Source organism: Pecten maximus, chromosome 5, assembly GCF_902652985.1.
Source record: "Pecten maximus chromosome 5, xPecMax1.1, whole genome shotgun sequence".
NCBI classification, from domain to species: Eukaryota; Metazoa; Mollusca; class Bivalvia; order Pectinida; family Pectinidae; genus Pecten; species Pecten maximus.
This window is the reverse complement of record NC_047019.1, coordinates 7,663,948-7,680,799: the sequence shown is the minus strand read 5'-3', so window position 1 is coordinate 7,680,799 and position 16,852 is coordinate 7,663,948. Positions and strand designations below refer to the sequence as shown.

The window sequence follows — 16,852 nt, the reverse complement described above, 5'->3', positions numbered from 1 at the left end:
CAGTAGCTATGGTTCACAAAGTGAAGAACCAACATCAGCTACCATAGCAACATCTGATCGTGGCTATGATTCACAAAGGGAGGATCCAACACCGGGTACCATGGCAACATCTGACTGTGGTTCTGGTTTACAAAGGGAGGACCCAACACCAGATACCATAGCAACATATGACCGTCATCAACCTGCCTTCGACGATAAGTCAGTTACAAACTTTGGAGAAGGTAATGAATAATGAACGGTAAATAGCCGCACTGTTATCACTGTTTTAAATGTCTTGTTCCTGTCAGTGCTGAAATCGCTGACATATATGCAATAGACAATCATGTTATAACATAGACAATGAGTACATGATAAAACCAAAGTCTTTGATTGAAGGTTGAATTTTCTCATAAAAAATAGACTTGTGTGTGGAGATTATAAATAATATTTGAGAATTAAAATCTCTAATTTGAACATTATTTGACAACATCAGAGCGGGTTTTTCTTATCATTTTCTCAGGATGTACAATTCACGATAACAATGAAATGATTCAGCAGTCGCACAAATCAAATATCCGGTTATTTTTGACAGGTGACGGTCTAACCTTTCATGGTAACCATTCTACTCTCATATACAACATCGGTAAGTATTTCTAGTTTGATAGTCTTTTGGAATGCACATATTTTATAGAACTAAGTTTTTTCTTTGAAAAATGATATCAACAAAACAGTTAAGAATGAAAGTCTTTCCACAGATGGAGGTAAACGTAAACGTGATACCATGGACACACCAGATTGCCGTGACGACACCTCAAGTAAACAACCGAAATACATGTATGATATTAAAACAACAGCTGGAAGTAGTTGTAATGCCTCTACAATGAGTGAGGCACCAGATTTTATGGAGACTTTGGACAGCAGTGATTGTACAGTCATATATGACCGTAAACGTGATGCCAGGGACACGTCAGAATGCAGTGGCAACTCTTCCAGCAAAAAAACGAAATATGATGCTAAAACAACACTTGAACATTGTAGTAGTTTATCTACTGCTCGCGCAACACCAACCATCATAGAGACATTTGAGGGCGGCGCGTGCAATACTAGATATGACCAAACAGATGAAACACATCTTAGAAATGCTTATGACGATTCAACAATTCCTGAATCCAATCAAGGTAGGAATTCATGACGGTTGTACGCATGTTGCGTATTCAACTAGTCTGTACACGTGTTTCTGAAGTCGGAGGAGGTACGAATAAACCTAGACTGTACAATTCTTCTTCAACGCGTTACATTAAGATGCCGTAGCTGTCTACATCTTTAATCATATAGTAAAACCATGAGACGTCATCAGTCATATATTGTATCGTTGAAGTAATCGTTATCATTATGTTTTTATCTCATCCATTTTGGACACTAATTAGCTGGCAATTTCAATGACGTGAAATAATCATGAAGGAATATAAGTACATCTGTAGCATGTTAATTCTAACTTGTGTCTTCAATTAACAATTAAACGCTTGTTTGATTGTATATATTCGCAAGATCAATGCAAATCCTGGGTGACAAATAAATAGAATGACGTCCTACAAAAATGACGCACCTAACGGGCGTCATTCTATTTATTTGTCACCCAGATTGCATTGATCTTGCCAATAAATACAATCTAACAAGCATTTAATTGTTACAGACCCGTGTACGTTCGCGGTTCCGATTTAAGCGTAGCGTTTCCGTAGCACTTCCGTAGCATTACCGTATCACTTCCGTACCATTTCCGTATCACTACCGTAGCATTACCGTACCATTTCCGTAGCACTTCCGTAGCATTACCGTACCATTTCCGTAGCACTTCCGTAGCATTACCGTACCATTTCCGTAGCATTTCCGTAGCGTTTGCGTCCACTTACCGTAGCATTACCGTGGCATTTGCGTTTACCTATTTTCACTCGCTGACCGTCTCATAACCGTTCGGTAGAAAATTTTGCGGAGTGTGTTTTTTATCGAAACGAAATTTAGTTAAATATACTTACCGAACGTCACTAAAGCATAGTAGCTACAGCAAATAATTTAACATTGGTCAACTAAAGGTACAGTATGCTGTGGACCAAGTGATACTAGGTGTGAAAGGTAGAACAATAAGAGATAATTATGACCTACAGGTAAGGCTATAGACTGCTTCATAAAACTTGGCTTTTAACATTAATGAGAATGTCATCGTGATCTACGGAGTTATTCATTATTTATTTCAGTTTTAAAACCCAAAGGTCTAATCACAAAATTGATAACAAATTGATAAAATCAGAGACCGAATAAATGTGATATATATTTCTCTCGGTAAAACTACGACAGGAAATTCAAATCTATATCTTCGGATCATATGTGATATATATGTATGTATCTGATAAAGTATAACAAGAGTAAATTAATTACAAAGTAAGAGCAAATACGGTATATAAGTGCATACACATGTGAAATAGAACTGATGTCCTAAATAGAAATCATCCAGATAATCAAGTTAGTCTTGTTATGAACAGTAAAAAAGAGACTTAATTCTGAAAACAAATCTTCGTCCGACATAAATCTCTCAAGTGAGACGTTAAAAAACTGTCAGGAATATGACAAACGTAGTTTTAATTAATTAGGACTCTTTTAAGAACATTACAATTTCTTACAATAATCCAGAATTTACAGGGATAAAGCAGGGTTGAGCTACTCGACCTAGTCAAAAAAAGATGTGGAACTAAAAAGTTAAATTATCCTGTAAAAGTTCGATCAAGCAGGCTATGTAAAGATTTGAATAAAAATATATGTATTAATGCCTACATACCAGACTAGGTAAGTTGAATTGTGTACAAAACATGTAATATAGACTATGATCGTTTAATTTTGATTTAAAACACGTAAAAGATGTAAAAGAGAGAGTGAATCATTTGAATCGCGTAGTTTAAGGACTGATATTATGCAGATATTTTTTTGTATCATCACACTAACATCATCGTCAAAGTTGGAATAGCAAAAACTTTTCTTCGTGGCAACGTTGCTTTACTTCATTAAGAAACACATCCGCTGCTAGTTTGATAGAATTTTATAATTATTGGTATGCACAAAAAAATATTTGCTTTGGTGTCTTTTCTAAAATTGTTATTTTGTAAAAAAAAAAAAAAAAAAAAAAAAAAAAAAATAACACACACACCCTCACACATATACACAGATTTAAATAACAGTCATACAAGACACTTGTTAATACTTCTATTATAAAAAAAAACATACATTTGTAATTTAAACTCTTGAGATGGTGATGGTTTCATGATATATGTAAACTTAATAAATTTCGATTTTTACTGTGAATATCTAAGATTCGTTATAAGTAGCCTCTATAAATTCATTTGAATCATTATTGTATAAGTCATATTCAACTTGACATTTTCATATTTTCTTTCATGAAAGTAAGAACAGGCTACTGCTATAGTTTAAACTCACTCAGGTGTAAAATTTGACATGTTGGCAGGTAATACAGGTAAATTTCTGTATGTTGGCTAAGTGAGAATAAGCCATAATTGGACCCCGGGGGGTTAATTGGGGACAGGTCACCTGGCCAGGTATACCACGTGCCAGACATAAAAGAGCTAGACTGATCGGCATCTTACAGGTAAAGTGTGATAGGATGCATGTCCTCAAGGCTGTGGGGTTGCATATTGCGCCCAGTTGGCCATTGGCAACAGGCCTTTCATAGATGTTTGGCTTCAATGTAATGTACATGTGGTCTGGACATGTACATGTCTCAAGATCTGTCGACAGAACATACAATGTATAATATCATATAGATGACTTGTACTGTAAAAAAAACTTTCAAGTTGAGAATAACAATGTAAAAGAAACTTTAGTAAATTAACATTCAATTAAAATTTAAAATATTAATATTTTGTCTGACAAAATATTTACATGAAGTATATGTACACCTGAGTCAGCCATTATTAGGCCTCTGACACAAACTGATGTATTGTAATAGAAGCATGTAAATGATTAAAATGATCGCAAACAGCATCAAAATTAATTTCAAAAGTAGATTCTTCACTCTACACTGTTGAAGTCTTTATATATTGAATCAAAGTATTACCGGGTTATGTTCTTTGTGATAATAAGTTTTAAAAAACTCGTGCACTCCTCACTTCTCCTAGGGTGCAAAGGTTAACTGATTGTCACTCAACTGTAGTTGTAGTCCATTAATAAATATTTTCAGAGTGTTATCCATTATCACGTAAACATACAGAGTCTGCTCCATTGCAGACGTGTGATATCAGAGACATATATATGTCTCTGGTGATATACACGTATCTGATTGCACATGTACATTGTATAGTCTTAAGTATATAATTATTGATGTCTTGTTTTTAGTTTCTATCCCTTTCCATGCAGCCAGAATTTCCTCTGATCCGACATCAGACTTTTAAACAAATCGTCAATGCTTACACACCATTAATATGTACCAGTGATTGTTATATATAGACTTGCCAGGCATGTACATGTACTTGACTTAATTGTCCCCCTTACTTGTTGCCATGGGTACTAATCCCCCTCCCCACCACCATCAACTTCACCTGATGGCCATGGATATACACTTGATTAGGAGTCACCGGGCTCAGGTGTGTAAGTCATAACCACACCTGGTCAGTTTCTCCTTTTTACAATTAGCCCTAGGCGGGTCAATTCATAGCCTGGTCAATCTGTGTTCAGAATTCTTGATCTGTTTACCTGTACCTAAATTAACACTTTGATACAAGTTTTACAATTCAATTAGTTTATTACTTAAACCTTATGGTTTATCAGTACAAATGCGGTGAATAAATGCAGTGAAAATATAGATAAATACATAAAAACAAAACGATAAAGTTCGGACACACAGAGACAACACATTTTATTTTAAAATTAAATACTATCGTCTTTTGTTGCCGAGAATAATAAATTATGACCTTAATATTTCCGGTTTCTAAAAGTTCTCGCAAACTGAGGTTTTCTATAGTAGTACAGTTTGATAAAACGTTCTTCCACTCCCCGATACAACATTCACTCCATCAGACACCTTTCACTGTCGTTTCTACGAGTTCGCTTCGTCTAGGATCCGCTTTTTATAAGAACCAGATAATTTATTCAGAAACGGTCGATTATTTGTGAGCGTCAACCGTAGCATTTCCGTAGCATTACCGTAGCATTACCGTGGCACTTCCGTAGCATTACCGTAGCATTTCCGTACCATTTCCGTAGCATTACCGTACCATTTCCGTAGCATTTCCGTAGCATTACCGTACCATTTCCGTAGTACTTCCGTAGCATTACCGTACCATTTCCGTAGCGTTTGCGTTTAAGACGGAACAGCGAACGTACACGGGTCTGTATATTTATATTAAGATACGTTAAACTTCACTTTCACTTTGCTAAATCTGGAGTTTAAGTTTAGCTATTCCCCTGTTTGTTCAATTGAAAGAAACGGCACATGTGAAATCGATTTCATTGTAGTGCTTGGTTTGCATTCAAATTGACGTGTAAGACAAAGCCTCGGCGTGACTATGATCAACAAAGCACCAAAATGACGTCATATTTACGCGATTGTTCTAAGTCCAAATCCTTGCTAGGTTTGATTCGCCCGTAACGCATTGCCAAACATTTTTTTTACGCTTACGAAAGTGACGTCATGTGATCTGGGCTGCATTTATACGGTGATCAATACCATCTGGTTTAACACAGGAGTAATGGGAGACTGTCACACAGAATGTAAATATTAACGTATGAAAGACACATTTTTCATGATTGTTTACAAAACCAATACTAGAGTATGACATCACAATAATTTATGTTTGTCCAGGAGCTGTAATGCGGCTTCAAAATGAAGTCATCCAGGTACAGAATCGGTCGAATTTCCGTATAACTACAAAAGGCGCCGGTACAAATCTGATGATCGGTCAAAATCCTAAGGTCGAGTACAATTTCAGTAAGTAGCCACTACAAGACGACTAATGTAGCATGCTCTTCGTTATTTAACGTTCACTGTATATAATGCCAAGATCGTATTTGAAGCAGCTGTTCATTTGTATCTTATACAATCATTTAAATACATCAAAATTTCCGTTAATAATTGGACTATAATAGAAAACTACATGAATGATTGGGATGAAATTTTTATTATCATTGTATTATTTGTTGTTTTACTTCTCAATGTGCATGAGACAGGTTCCGACGCTAAACTGTATATCTAAAATTACATTTACATAATTAAGAAATAATAATCGCTCGGATATAATTAATTTTCCATTGATTGTACGTAGAATGCAGCTTTCTGACTGGTTAAGATTTTTTTCATACCACTATGAAGAAAATCAGAGAATGGCACGAAAAATGTGACGTCACAATACGACAATTGACGTTGCATATTGATTTGAGAAAAAGAATCTCATATAAAACCAGTAAAATTGTACATAAAACATGTTTTTAATTAGAAAATTATTTTCAAAAATTAGTTATAAGCGTTGATGTCAATTATTTAAAAGTTTTATAGGGATATGAAAAAAAAATATTTGCAAACATGAATATGCTCATTCAAACAACATCACAACTAATTTCAGAGGATGGTTGCCCGGAGGCTATCGAAGACTCAAATCGAGAGACACGTGAGGCAGTACTTCATAACGAAACTCAGTTGAAGAAGGCAATAGTGGAATCTGAGACGAGAATAGCTGACCATGTTGTGAAGTTATCACAGCAAATCGAAGGTGATTATCAAACTCGTGTTTTACGGAATAACTAAATATCACGTCAACGAATTACAATTATATTATCAAGAGGAAGCAGCTTAAAACCAACAAAATAATAATAATCATATATTTTTGAGAATTTCATTTGATCACTTCTGAGAAGCCCATGAAGTTTTCATATAGGACAAAAACCTCTACCAAAAATGTCTGTATTCTGTTTGTTGAGGCTCAAATTTACATACTTCTTACATATCGTACCGCATGCAAAACTATATATACATCTTGAACTTCCATGTTCTGAAATTGTGTCTGTGGATTAACGTATAAAGTTTTATCAAACTTTTATTGTTTCAGAACTAGAAGAGAGAACGAAACAAAACGAGGAAATGATACTATCATCTATCAAAAGTGAGTAAAATATGCATTCTATCATGTGTACATCGATGATAATATGAGAAAAAGGTTCGAGGCAAATGACTCAGGATGAAATGATTTGTATTGCATTCAGATTTATTTCGTATCTAGTATTTAAAACCTATGCATGTGTATAACTGTGTTATCTATTAATTTGTATTTTGTATTGGAGAAAAGAGGTTCAACATTTTCAGATATTCTGTTTTTTATTTTCTTATAATGAATTAAATATTTTAATTAGAAAAAGTGCGTATTTCAGGCTAATTACCAAATAAAATGTATTCTTTGAAGAAAAAAAATCAAACTCAAATTCAAATTATTTGATATTGTATATATTTAGAAAGTACAGAATAATTAATAAAACTATCAAAACTTTTTTTTATGTACTTTGTAGTTGACACATTTGATACATGTACATATGTACCAAGCTGGTTGTCACAAGCCTGTAGATTAAAGTAGGGATTGTCAGAGATTTCCAAACTCATTCTGATATTTTGTGTGTTATCCAGGTTTCCATTTTGTTTACTTTACCCATATGATTGCAAAATATCATCCGTATACCTTTTTAAAACCACTAAAATTAGTTCCCACTAACGCACAATATATTGTTTCATCTTAGAAAATGAAAACATGGACCAGACGGAGCAACGAAACATTATCAGTAAGTATCAATTGATATTTTTGTGTATTGCATTTTAGTTATTTAAATTGGTAATTCCTTTAGACAATGGAATTTTGTCCTCATTGCTTTGTATTGTTGTTTCACTAGAATATCCTTATCGTATAAAATTTCCCGGAATGTTCTATCTAAGGCGCTTAATAAATCAATACCGAAGTTAGATAGGATATTTTTATACTTACAAAGAGACAGGTCATTGAAGCCCCACACACTGAACGGTGACTTTTGCATTAGTTGCTATGTTTTTTTCTATACATATATATATATTCTGACCTGGGAGAAATTCGTCACTTTGTTAAACATTTCTGCATCTGAAGCGTTGTGGTTATTCGATGATTAATGAATAATTGTTTAAAGTTAAAATGCTTTAATTCAAATCTCACTTTAGATCAATAAAATATTTATTAACATTTTCAGGTCAGACAGAGAACTGGGTACAGGAACAACAAAAAACATTTCAGTTTGTAAACACCAAGGCCTTTCGCGATGCAAAAGAAAAAATCAAACAGACAAGGTTTGTGGTTATAAGGGGAGACTCTGGGTCGGGGAAGACACGTTTAGCCTCTGAACTTTTAGATTGGCTTCATTCTCCAGCACAAAAGCAAGTATTTCACTGCAAGAAACCCTTACGTCTCCCAAGCCTTCAGCGCTGGGATCAGGGTCATTTCAGCTAATTCAAATCTTGCCATTTTATTGGATGATCTGTTAGGCTACAGTTCTGATGTACTGCAGGATTTGACATGGTGGAGACAACATGCCGACATTATCAAATCAATCGTAGTGGGGAAGGATTTAGCAAATTATTTGATCATTACATTAAGAAATGACATATATCACGAGTACAAATCTAAGCTTGGTTGTTTCTCACTGTTTGATGATGAGAATGTCATTGATCTCAGCTCTTCTGATTACATTTTAGAGGAGGAAAGAGAAAAGCTGCTAAGCATATATACACAGACGATAGATAATTTTCGACCATTTTCAGAAAATGAGATTCGTCAAATAGTTGCTGCTTCTCCGCCAATTGGATTTCCTGAATGCTGCCGTATATTCAGAATAACTCCAGATTTGCATCCAAAGAGAGCGGGTTATTTCATAAGACCATTAGAGAGCATTAGAACAGTGATAAAGGAGAAGTTCAGCAAAGCAAAACAAACTGCGTTGTTGTATCTTTTGCTATCCCGAGAACCTGTCTCAACAAAACGACTTGATTTTCAAAATGAATGTTTTGACAAAGAAGGGATAGCACATGTATTCAGCGTGGCATCCCATGTCTTTCCTGATTCAAATAAAAATGCTGAATCACTTGAAGCACAACCTCAGTGTCTGCAGCGTGGCCTTAATATTTTATGTGGTTCTTTTGTACGTAAAGAGAAAGGCATCTTTAAATTCTTCCATGACTCTATACAAGACGTTACTGCTATCCTCTATGGGGAAGTGACGCCAAGTGGTTTCCTTAAAGACTGCCCCTGCAGTTGTTTACACTACGTAGCAACAAGTAAATGTACAGATGTACTAAATAAGGTAGTGATAGATGAGAACATCTATGAAATCGCTTACCAGCGCATATTGCGAGAACTTGAATCAAAACAACACTCAAGTTACGTGGCAGTAGCTTCCATGTCGCTATGGAATGACAAAGAATTTATCACTGGATTTTTAAATTGGTTCAAATCAAAGAAATATTCCGCAAAAGAGTATTTCATTACATTTAACACAACCATTCCACTGATAATATCTTTGAGTCACGTAATGGTTATTGAAAGTGATCAGTTGATATTTTTGGCTGAAAATTTGGCTCGAGAAAATAACAGCTGCTTTCTTATCTACGCTGCTAAGATGAATGCAGTTTTACTCCTTAGCCATTTAATGCAAATCTTAAAGATACAAGAGTTAACCAGCCATATGAAATATGCACTAGATGTAGCACTCTTAGAAGGAAATGTTGACTGTTCAGCATACCTTCTTAAACAAAACATTGAACCAGATTACAGGTCATATCTTTGTGCTGCACGAGGTGGCAAGGTCGAAAATTATGAAGATGCTAGATATATCAAAACCACTCAGTAACAGCCAAAAGTGGGAAATTTTCCGTGAGGCATGCATTTATGGTCGGCATGATATATGTGCATACCTTTCCGAACTTTTCCAGGTCCAGTTGTTACAAGTGGACAAACGCGAATATGGTCATTGTTTACAACTTATTGCAATAATTGGATCAGTTGAATGTTTTCAAATAGCAGCCAGCTTCTTCATTCAGGACTGTCAAAGTGATGAGGAGCGAAAACTATCATTTAAAACATTAACGGATGAACTCGGTTCTAATGTATTGCATATGGCAATTCTAGCAAGACAAAGACAGATGATACTGTATCTAATGAAACAATATCACTACCTGTTAAGACAAAAAAATCTTATCGGTGCTAGTGGTCTGTCATTGATAGCAAACACTTGTATGCTTGGTATACTCACACAGAGGGACATTGAAAGCGTTTTCAAGAGTATGTGTCAGAACGGCATGACGGAATCGCTGATAGATGAAGACGGTAAAACAATTTTACTTTGGGCGTGCTCTTCTGGAAACGAAGAGCTATGTGTAAAACTATTACCCATAAGTCCGGCGAATTTACTTAAAAATCGCAATGGCATTAGCTGTCTACATCACATTGCTTGTAGTGGCAAAATCGAATGGTTTAAAGCAGCAACTGCTTTAATAATTAAAAATCAAAATAACCTAGACATTGAGAAATTACTGGAAGACAGTAATGGGTTCACAGCATTGCATTATGCCTGTGTGAACGGACACAGAGTCATGAGTTCTTACTTGATAACAAAATATCCCAGATTGATTCATAAAAAAGACCAAATTGATCGCCACTGCCTTCATTTCATTGCAATGTCCGGCAATGTAGAGAGTTTTCAATCAATAGCTGCTTTAGCACTCAGAGATATGAACGACAAAGAAAGACAACTGTTCATTGAGACTCTGATAGACAAAAATGGATTGACAGTTCTAAATTATGCCTGCTCGAAAGGACACAGAGATATAAGCGTAAACTTGATCGAAAAATATCCTCGATTACTAAATCAAAAAGACGAAATTGATCACCACTGCCTTCATTACATTGCAATGTCCGGCAATGTAGAGTGTTTTCAATCAATAGCTGCTTTTGCTCTCAAAGATATGAACGACAAAGAAAGACAACGGTTCTTTGAGACTCTGATAGACAAAAATGGATGGACAGTTCTACATTATGCCTGCTCGAAAGGACACAAAGATATTAGCGTCAACTTGATCGAAAAATATCCTCGATTACTAAATCAAAAAGACAAAATTGATCACCACTGCCTTCATTTCATTGCAATGTCCGGCAATGTAGAGAGTTTTCAATCAATAGCTGCTTTTGCTCTCAAAGATATGAACGACAAAGACAGACAACGGTTCATTGAGACTCTGATAGACAAAAAAGGATGGACAGTTCTACATCACGCCTGTTTCAAAGGACACAGAGATATTAGTTTCCACTTGATCGAAAAATATCCTAGATTACTTCATCAAAAAGACCAAATTGATCAGCATTGCCTTCATTTCATTGCAATGTCCGGCAATGTAGAGTGTTTTCATTCAATAGCTGCTTTAGCTCTCAAAGATATGAACGACAATGGAAGACAACGGTTCATGGAGACTCTGATAGACAAAAAAGGATTGACAGTTCTACATCATGCTTGTTTCAAAGGACACAGAGATATTAGTTTCCACTTGATCGAAAAATATCCTAGATTACTTCATCAAAAAGACCAAATTGATCAGCATTGCCTTCATTTCATTGCAATGTCCGGCAATGTAGAGTGTTTTCAATCAATAGCTGCTTTTGCTCTCAAAGATATGAACGACAAAGAAAGACAACGGTTCTTTGAGACTCTGATAGACAAAAAAGGATGGACAGTTCTACATCACGCCTGTTTCAAAGGACACAGAGATATTAGTTTCCACTTGATCGAAAAATATCCTAGATTACTTCATCAAAAAGACCAAATTGATCACCATTGCCTTCATTTGATTGCAGAACTCGGCAATGTAGAGTGTTTTCAAGCAATAGCTGCTTTAGCTCTCAAAGATATGAACGAAACAGAAAGAGAATTATTCATGGAGAGTCTGATAGACAAAAATGGATGGACAGTTCTACATGTTGCCTGTTTAATAGGAAACAAAGATTTTTGCCTAGAATTGGTTGAAAATTTTCCTAGATTGTTTTCACAAACAGACAAAATTGGCCGGCACTGCCTTCATTTGATTGCCCAATTAGGCAATGTAGAGTGTTTTCAATCAATAACTCTTTTAGCCCTCAAAGATGTGAACGAAACCGAAAGAGAACAATTCCTGGAGGCTCTTGTAGACAATAAAGGCTGGACAGTTCTATATCATGCCTGTTTGAATGGACGCACCGATTTGTGCTTGAACTTGATCGAAAAATATCCTAGATTATTTTCACAAAGGGACCAAATGGATCGGCACTGTCTTCATCTCATTGCAATGTCCGGCAATGTAAAGTGTTTTCAATCAATAACTCATTTGGCCCTCAAAGATATGAACGAAGCAGAAAGAGAACGATTCCAGGATGCTCTTGTAGACAATAATGGCTGGACAGTTCTACATTATTCCTGTTTGAATGGACGCAACGATTTGTGCTTGGACTTGATCAAAAAATTTCCTAGATTATTTTCACAAAAGGACCCAATGGATCGGCACTGTCTTCATCTCAATGCAATGTCAGGCAACGTAAAGTGTTTTCAATCAATAACTCTTTTAGCTCTCAAAGATATGAACGAAACAGAAAGAGAATTATTCATGGAGACTCTGATAGACAAAAATGGATTGACAGTTCTACATTTTGCCTGTTTGAATGGACGCACCGATTTGTGCTTGGACTTGATCGAAAAATATCCTAGATTATTTTCACAAAAGGACCCAATGGATCGGCACTGTCTTCATCTCAATGCAATGTCCGGCAATGTAAATTGTTTTCAATCAATAACTCGTTTAGCTCTCAAGATATGAACGAAAAGAAAGAGAACTTTTCATGGAGGCTATGATAGACAAAAATGGATTAACACTGCTACATCATGCATGTTTGAAAGGAAACAAAGATTTTTGCTTGAAATTAATTGAGAAATATCCTAAATTACTTTCACAAAAAGACCAAATTGATCAACATTGTCTTTATTTCATTGCAGTATCCGGAATGTAGAGTGTTTTCAATCAATAGTGCTTTTGTCTAAAAGATATGAACGAACAAAAGAGACTATTCTGGAGGACTCTGATAGAAAAAAATGGATGGACAGTTCTACACCATGCCTGTTGAAAGGACACAAAGATTTTTGCTTGAAGTTAATTAACATATATCCTAAATTACTTTCACAAAAGGACCAACTTAACCGGCACTGTCTTCATTTTGTTGCATTGTCCGGGAATGAAGAGTGCTTTCAATCGATAGCTGCTTTCGTTCTAAAAGATATGAACGAAACCGAAAGAGAACAATTCATGAAGGCCCTGATAGACAAAGATGGAAGGACAGTTCTACATCATGCCTGTTTGGAAGGGCACACACATATTTGCTTGAACTTAATCGAAAAATACCCTAAATTACTTTCACAAAAAGACCAACTTGATCGACACTGTCTTCATCTTGTTGCATTGTCCGGGAATGAAGAGTGCTTTCAATCAATAGCTGCTTTGGTTCTAAAAGATATGAATGAAACAGAAAGGGAATCATTCATGGAGACTCTGATAGACAAAAAATGATTGACAGTTCTACATCATGACTGTTTGGAAGGTACAGATATTTCTGCTTCAACTTCATTAATAAATATTCTAGATTACTTTCACGAAGATACCAAAATGATCACTGGCTCTTTTTAATTGCACTGCCCGGCAACGTAAAGGGTTTTCAATCAATAACTTTTTTAGCCCTCAAAGAACAATTCATGGAGGCTCTTCTAGACAAAGATTGCAGGTCAGTTCTACGTGTTTCTTGTTTAAAGGGCATACACACGTTTTCCTTGAATTTGATCGACAATTGATAGATTACGTTCACACAAAGATCGAATCAATCCACACTGCCGTCATTTCATTGCCGAATCCGGAAATGAAACATGTTTTCATCCAATAGCTGCTTTAGTTCTCAAATATATGAAAGAGAAAATAAAATAGAAAAAATAACAATTTATTTAGACTCTGAAAATGGATTGACAGTTCTTCATGTAGGTTGTTTTGAGTTTTACTTGAACTTAATCGAAAAATATCCTAGATTACTTTCACAAAAAGATGCAATTGATCATCACTGCCTTCATTTGATTACAGAATTTGGAAATGAAGGGTGTTTTAATCAATCGCTGCGTTAGTTTTCAAAGTTTTGAACGAAACAGAAAGAAAACTATTCATGAACGGTCTAATTGCAAAACAGGATCATAAAGTTGTGTAATGTTCATTTCATTGCCGTATCTGGTAATATCGAATGGTTTCAATCATCAATATCTGGCTTCGTTCTCCACAACACGAATGATGAAAAAAGAAAACTATTCATGTCAGCTTCGATAGACAAATATGAAAGAACAGTTGTAACAGAGTAAAAACAAAGATGTCTCCTTATATTACACACTCAGGTCAAGAAGAGTGTTTTAATATGTACAAGATTTTACTCTAAAGGGCAAGACTCAGAAAGATATATATATATATATATATATATGTTCCTTTAAATTTGAAAGATAGCAGAGGCAAAACTGTATTGGACAAAGCACGTGAAAATGGACAAACTGAAATGAACTCGTACTTAATAGATCAGTTTCCTTTTCCTTAGCATAATTTTAATTACGCGTGACCTTGAATAAATACTTTATAGTTTCCAGACCCTCACATTTAGCTTTAATTAGACACTTGATGCATACGGTTTATCATGAAATCATGAACCTATGCTGAAACGTTGTTATTAAGATTGATGTAGGATAGCAGGGATGAACGTTACCATATCTTCTATATTTGTGGCATTAGAAGGAAAGCTGAGATCAATGACACGCCCGATACCAGTATTCATGAGTTTATAGTATACATTACAATGGAACCATACATTAAACCTGCATATAGCGACACGCCCGATACCAGTATTCATGTGTTTATAGTATACATTACAATGTGACCATACATTGAACCTGTATATAGCGACACTCCCGATACCAGTGTTCATGACTTTATAGTGTACATTACAATGGAACCATAATTAAACCTGTATAAAGAGACACTCCCGATAGCAGTGTTCATGAGTTTATAGTATACATTACAATGGAACCATACATAAAAACCTGTATATAGCGACACGCCCGACACCAGTGTTAATTTGATCATAGTATACATTACAATGGAACCATACATTAAACCTGTATTATTATTATTAAAACTATACAGTGAAGCATGTACATAGAGTCATACCCAATACCAGTGTTTATGTGCTGATAGCGTACATTACAATGGAATTATATAATAAACATATGTTTAGATATATTATAGTATGATATTATTTTATTTTGTACAAAATTTACATAAATAGTAGTATTTTGTAATGTGATAGATAATATTCTTGATATATTGATAATAGATTAATACATATTTTTGTCATGGTTCCTCAATAATGTATTTTCCTTTAAGTATTTATCTCCGCGTATGAAGTCAGTTGTATATCTTTGATAAACCTTGTATGATAAAAACTACCTTCCAGTTTCAAAATAAAGTAATTCACGACCTGAAAAATTACAGCAATCATTGATGGCAGTACTATTCACTATAAGCTGTTCATGTAATGATATATAATTAATTTTCCATTGTTTGTACGTAGAATGCGGCATTCTGATTGGTTGAGATTTTTTTTTCTTTTTATACCACTTAGGCCAGTACAATTGTACATAAAGTATGTTTTAAGTTAGAAGATTATTTTCAAAAATTAATTTTAAGCGTTGATGTCAATTGTTTTTCAGTTTCATCGGGGTATGAAAAAATGTGTTTGCAAACTTCTGTAAGAATCCGCTACACGGATTCATACAGTTTGCAAACAATTTTTTTCATACCCCGATGAAACTAAACAAATTGACATCAATGCATAAATAACAAACTTATAATCAATGCTATATCAATACAGTTTGTTTCAATTGACACTATATTACCGTATAATCTACAAACAATTCACCCTTTGTCATACTGACAAATATGATACGCGACTCATGTATAATATTTATAAATCAGATCAAATCAACAAGATAATCTGTTGTTGCATATTTTAAAATAGGTTTAATTATCAAATACACTTTTTGAACGGGTACAATGTATATTGTTCTGCCTTATGGTATTCTCGTTTTGTAATAAGATTGCATTGTCTTTTAATGCAAACTCTTCTTTCATGCATGTATTGTATTTTTTATTTATTTATTTTTTAGTTTTTTTATTTATTTATTTTTTTATTTATTTTTGTTTATTCATTTTTTGCTGTAAATAGTGTTTATTTTATATTGGACCACATTATTAATCATTGTCTTTACGCGTAAGAATGAATTATCTTCTAGTGATTATCATTGGTATCATGTTTATCGGACTCGCTGGATATACCGATATGAGAGTTATCTCCCCTGACACCTATCAGTGTAAGTATTTGATTTGTTTTGCTAATTTTGAAAAAATAATAAACTTGATATTTTTCTGTATGTTTTTATGAGTTGCTAATGTTCGCTTTTCATTGTTTATTTTGCTCATGTACCACAGGAAATAATATATTCTAAAAACGGAAAAAATTATTTGCTTTCTTAACATTCGAAAAATTATCTCCGTTCCTGGTATATATTACGAATATTAGTTGTCCAAAAGTGTCTAGAATTTTTTCCCGTAAATATATCACGTTATTTATCTTTGTATATGTATATATCTATACATAGCTATGACGCGCCAAAGAGTTTTCTTTTCAATCACACATGAGTATAGTCAATCACTCAA

The 16,852-nt window shown here is 34.6% G+C and overlaps 2 protein-coding genes across 2 annotated transcripts; both read left to right on the top strand.

The window, feature by feature from the left end:
* Positions 1 to 859: 859 nt before the first annotated feature.
* Positions 860 to 7,144, top strand: LOC117326737. The gene is made up of 4 exons (XM_033883458.1): positions 860 to 1,157; positions 5,843 to 5,968; positions 6,600 to 6,746; positions 7,083 to 7,144. The coding sequence occupies exons 1-4, from the start codon at positions 860 to 862 to the stop codon at positions 7,142 to 7,144; spliced, it is 633 nt and encodes a 210-aa protein (XP_033739349.1).
* Positions 7,145 to 7,761: 617 nt separating this feature from the next.
* LOC117326736 (serine/threonine-protein phosphatase 6 regulatory ankyrin repeat subunit B-like) lies at positions 7,762 to 12,880 on the top strand. Its single transcript, XM_033883457.1, has 2 exons — positions 7,762 to 7,803; positions 8,239 to 12,880. The coding sequence occupies exon 2, from the start codon at positions 9,764 to 9,766 to the stop codon at positions 12,878 to 12,880; it is 3,117 nt and encodes a 1,038-aa protein (XP_033739348.1). The 5' UTR covers positions 7,762 to 7,803; positions 8,239 to 9,763.
* The last annotated feature ends 3,972 nt before the right edge of the window (positions 12,881 to 16,852 follow it).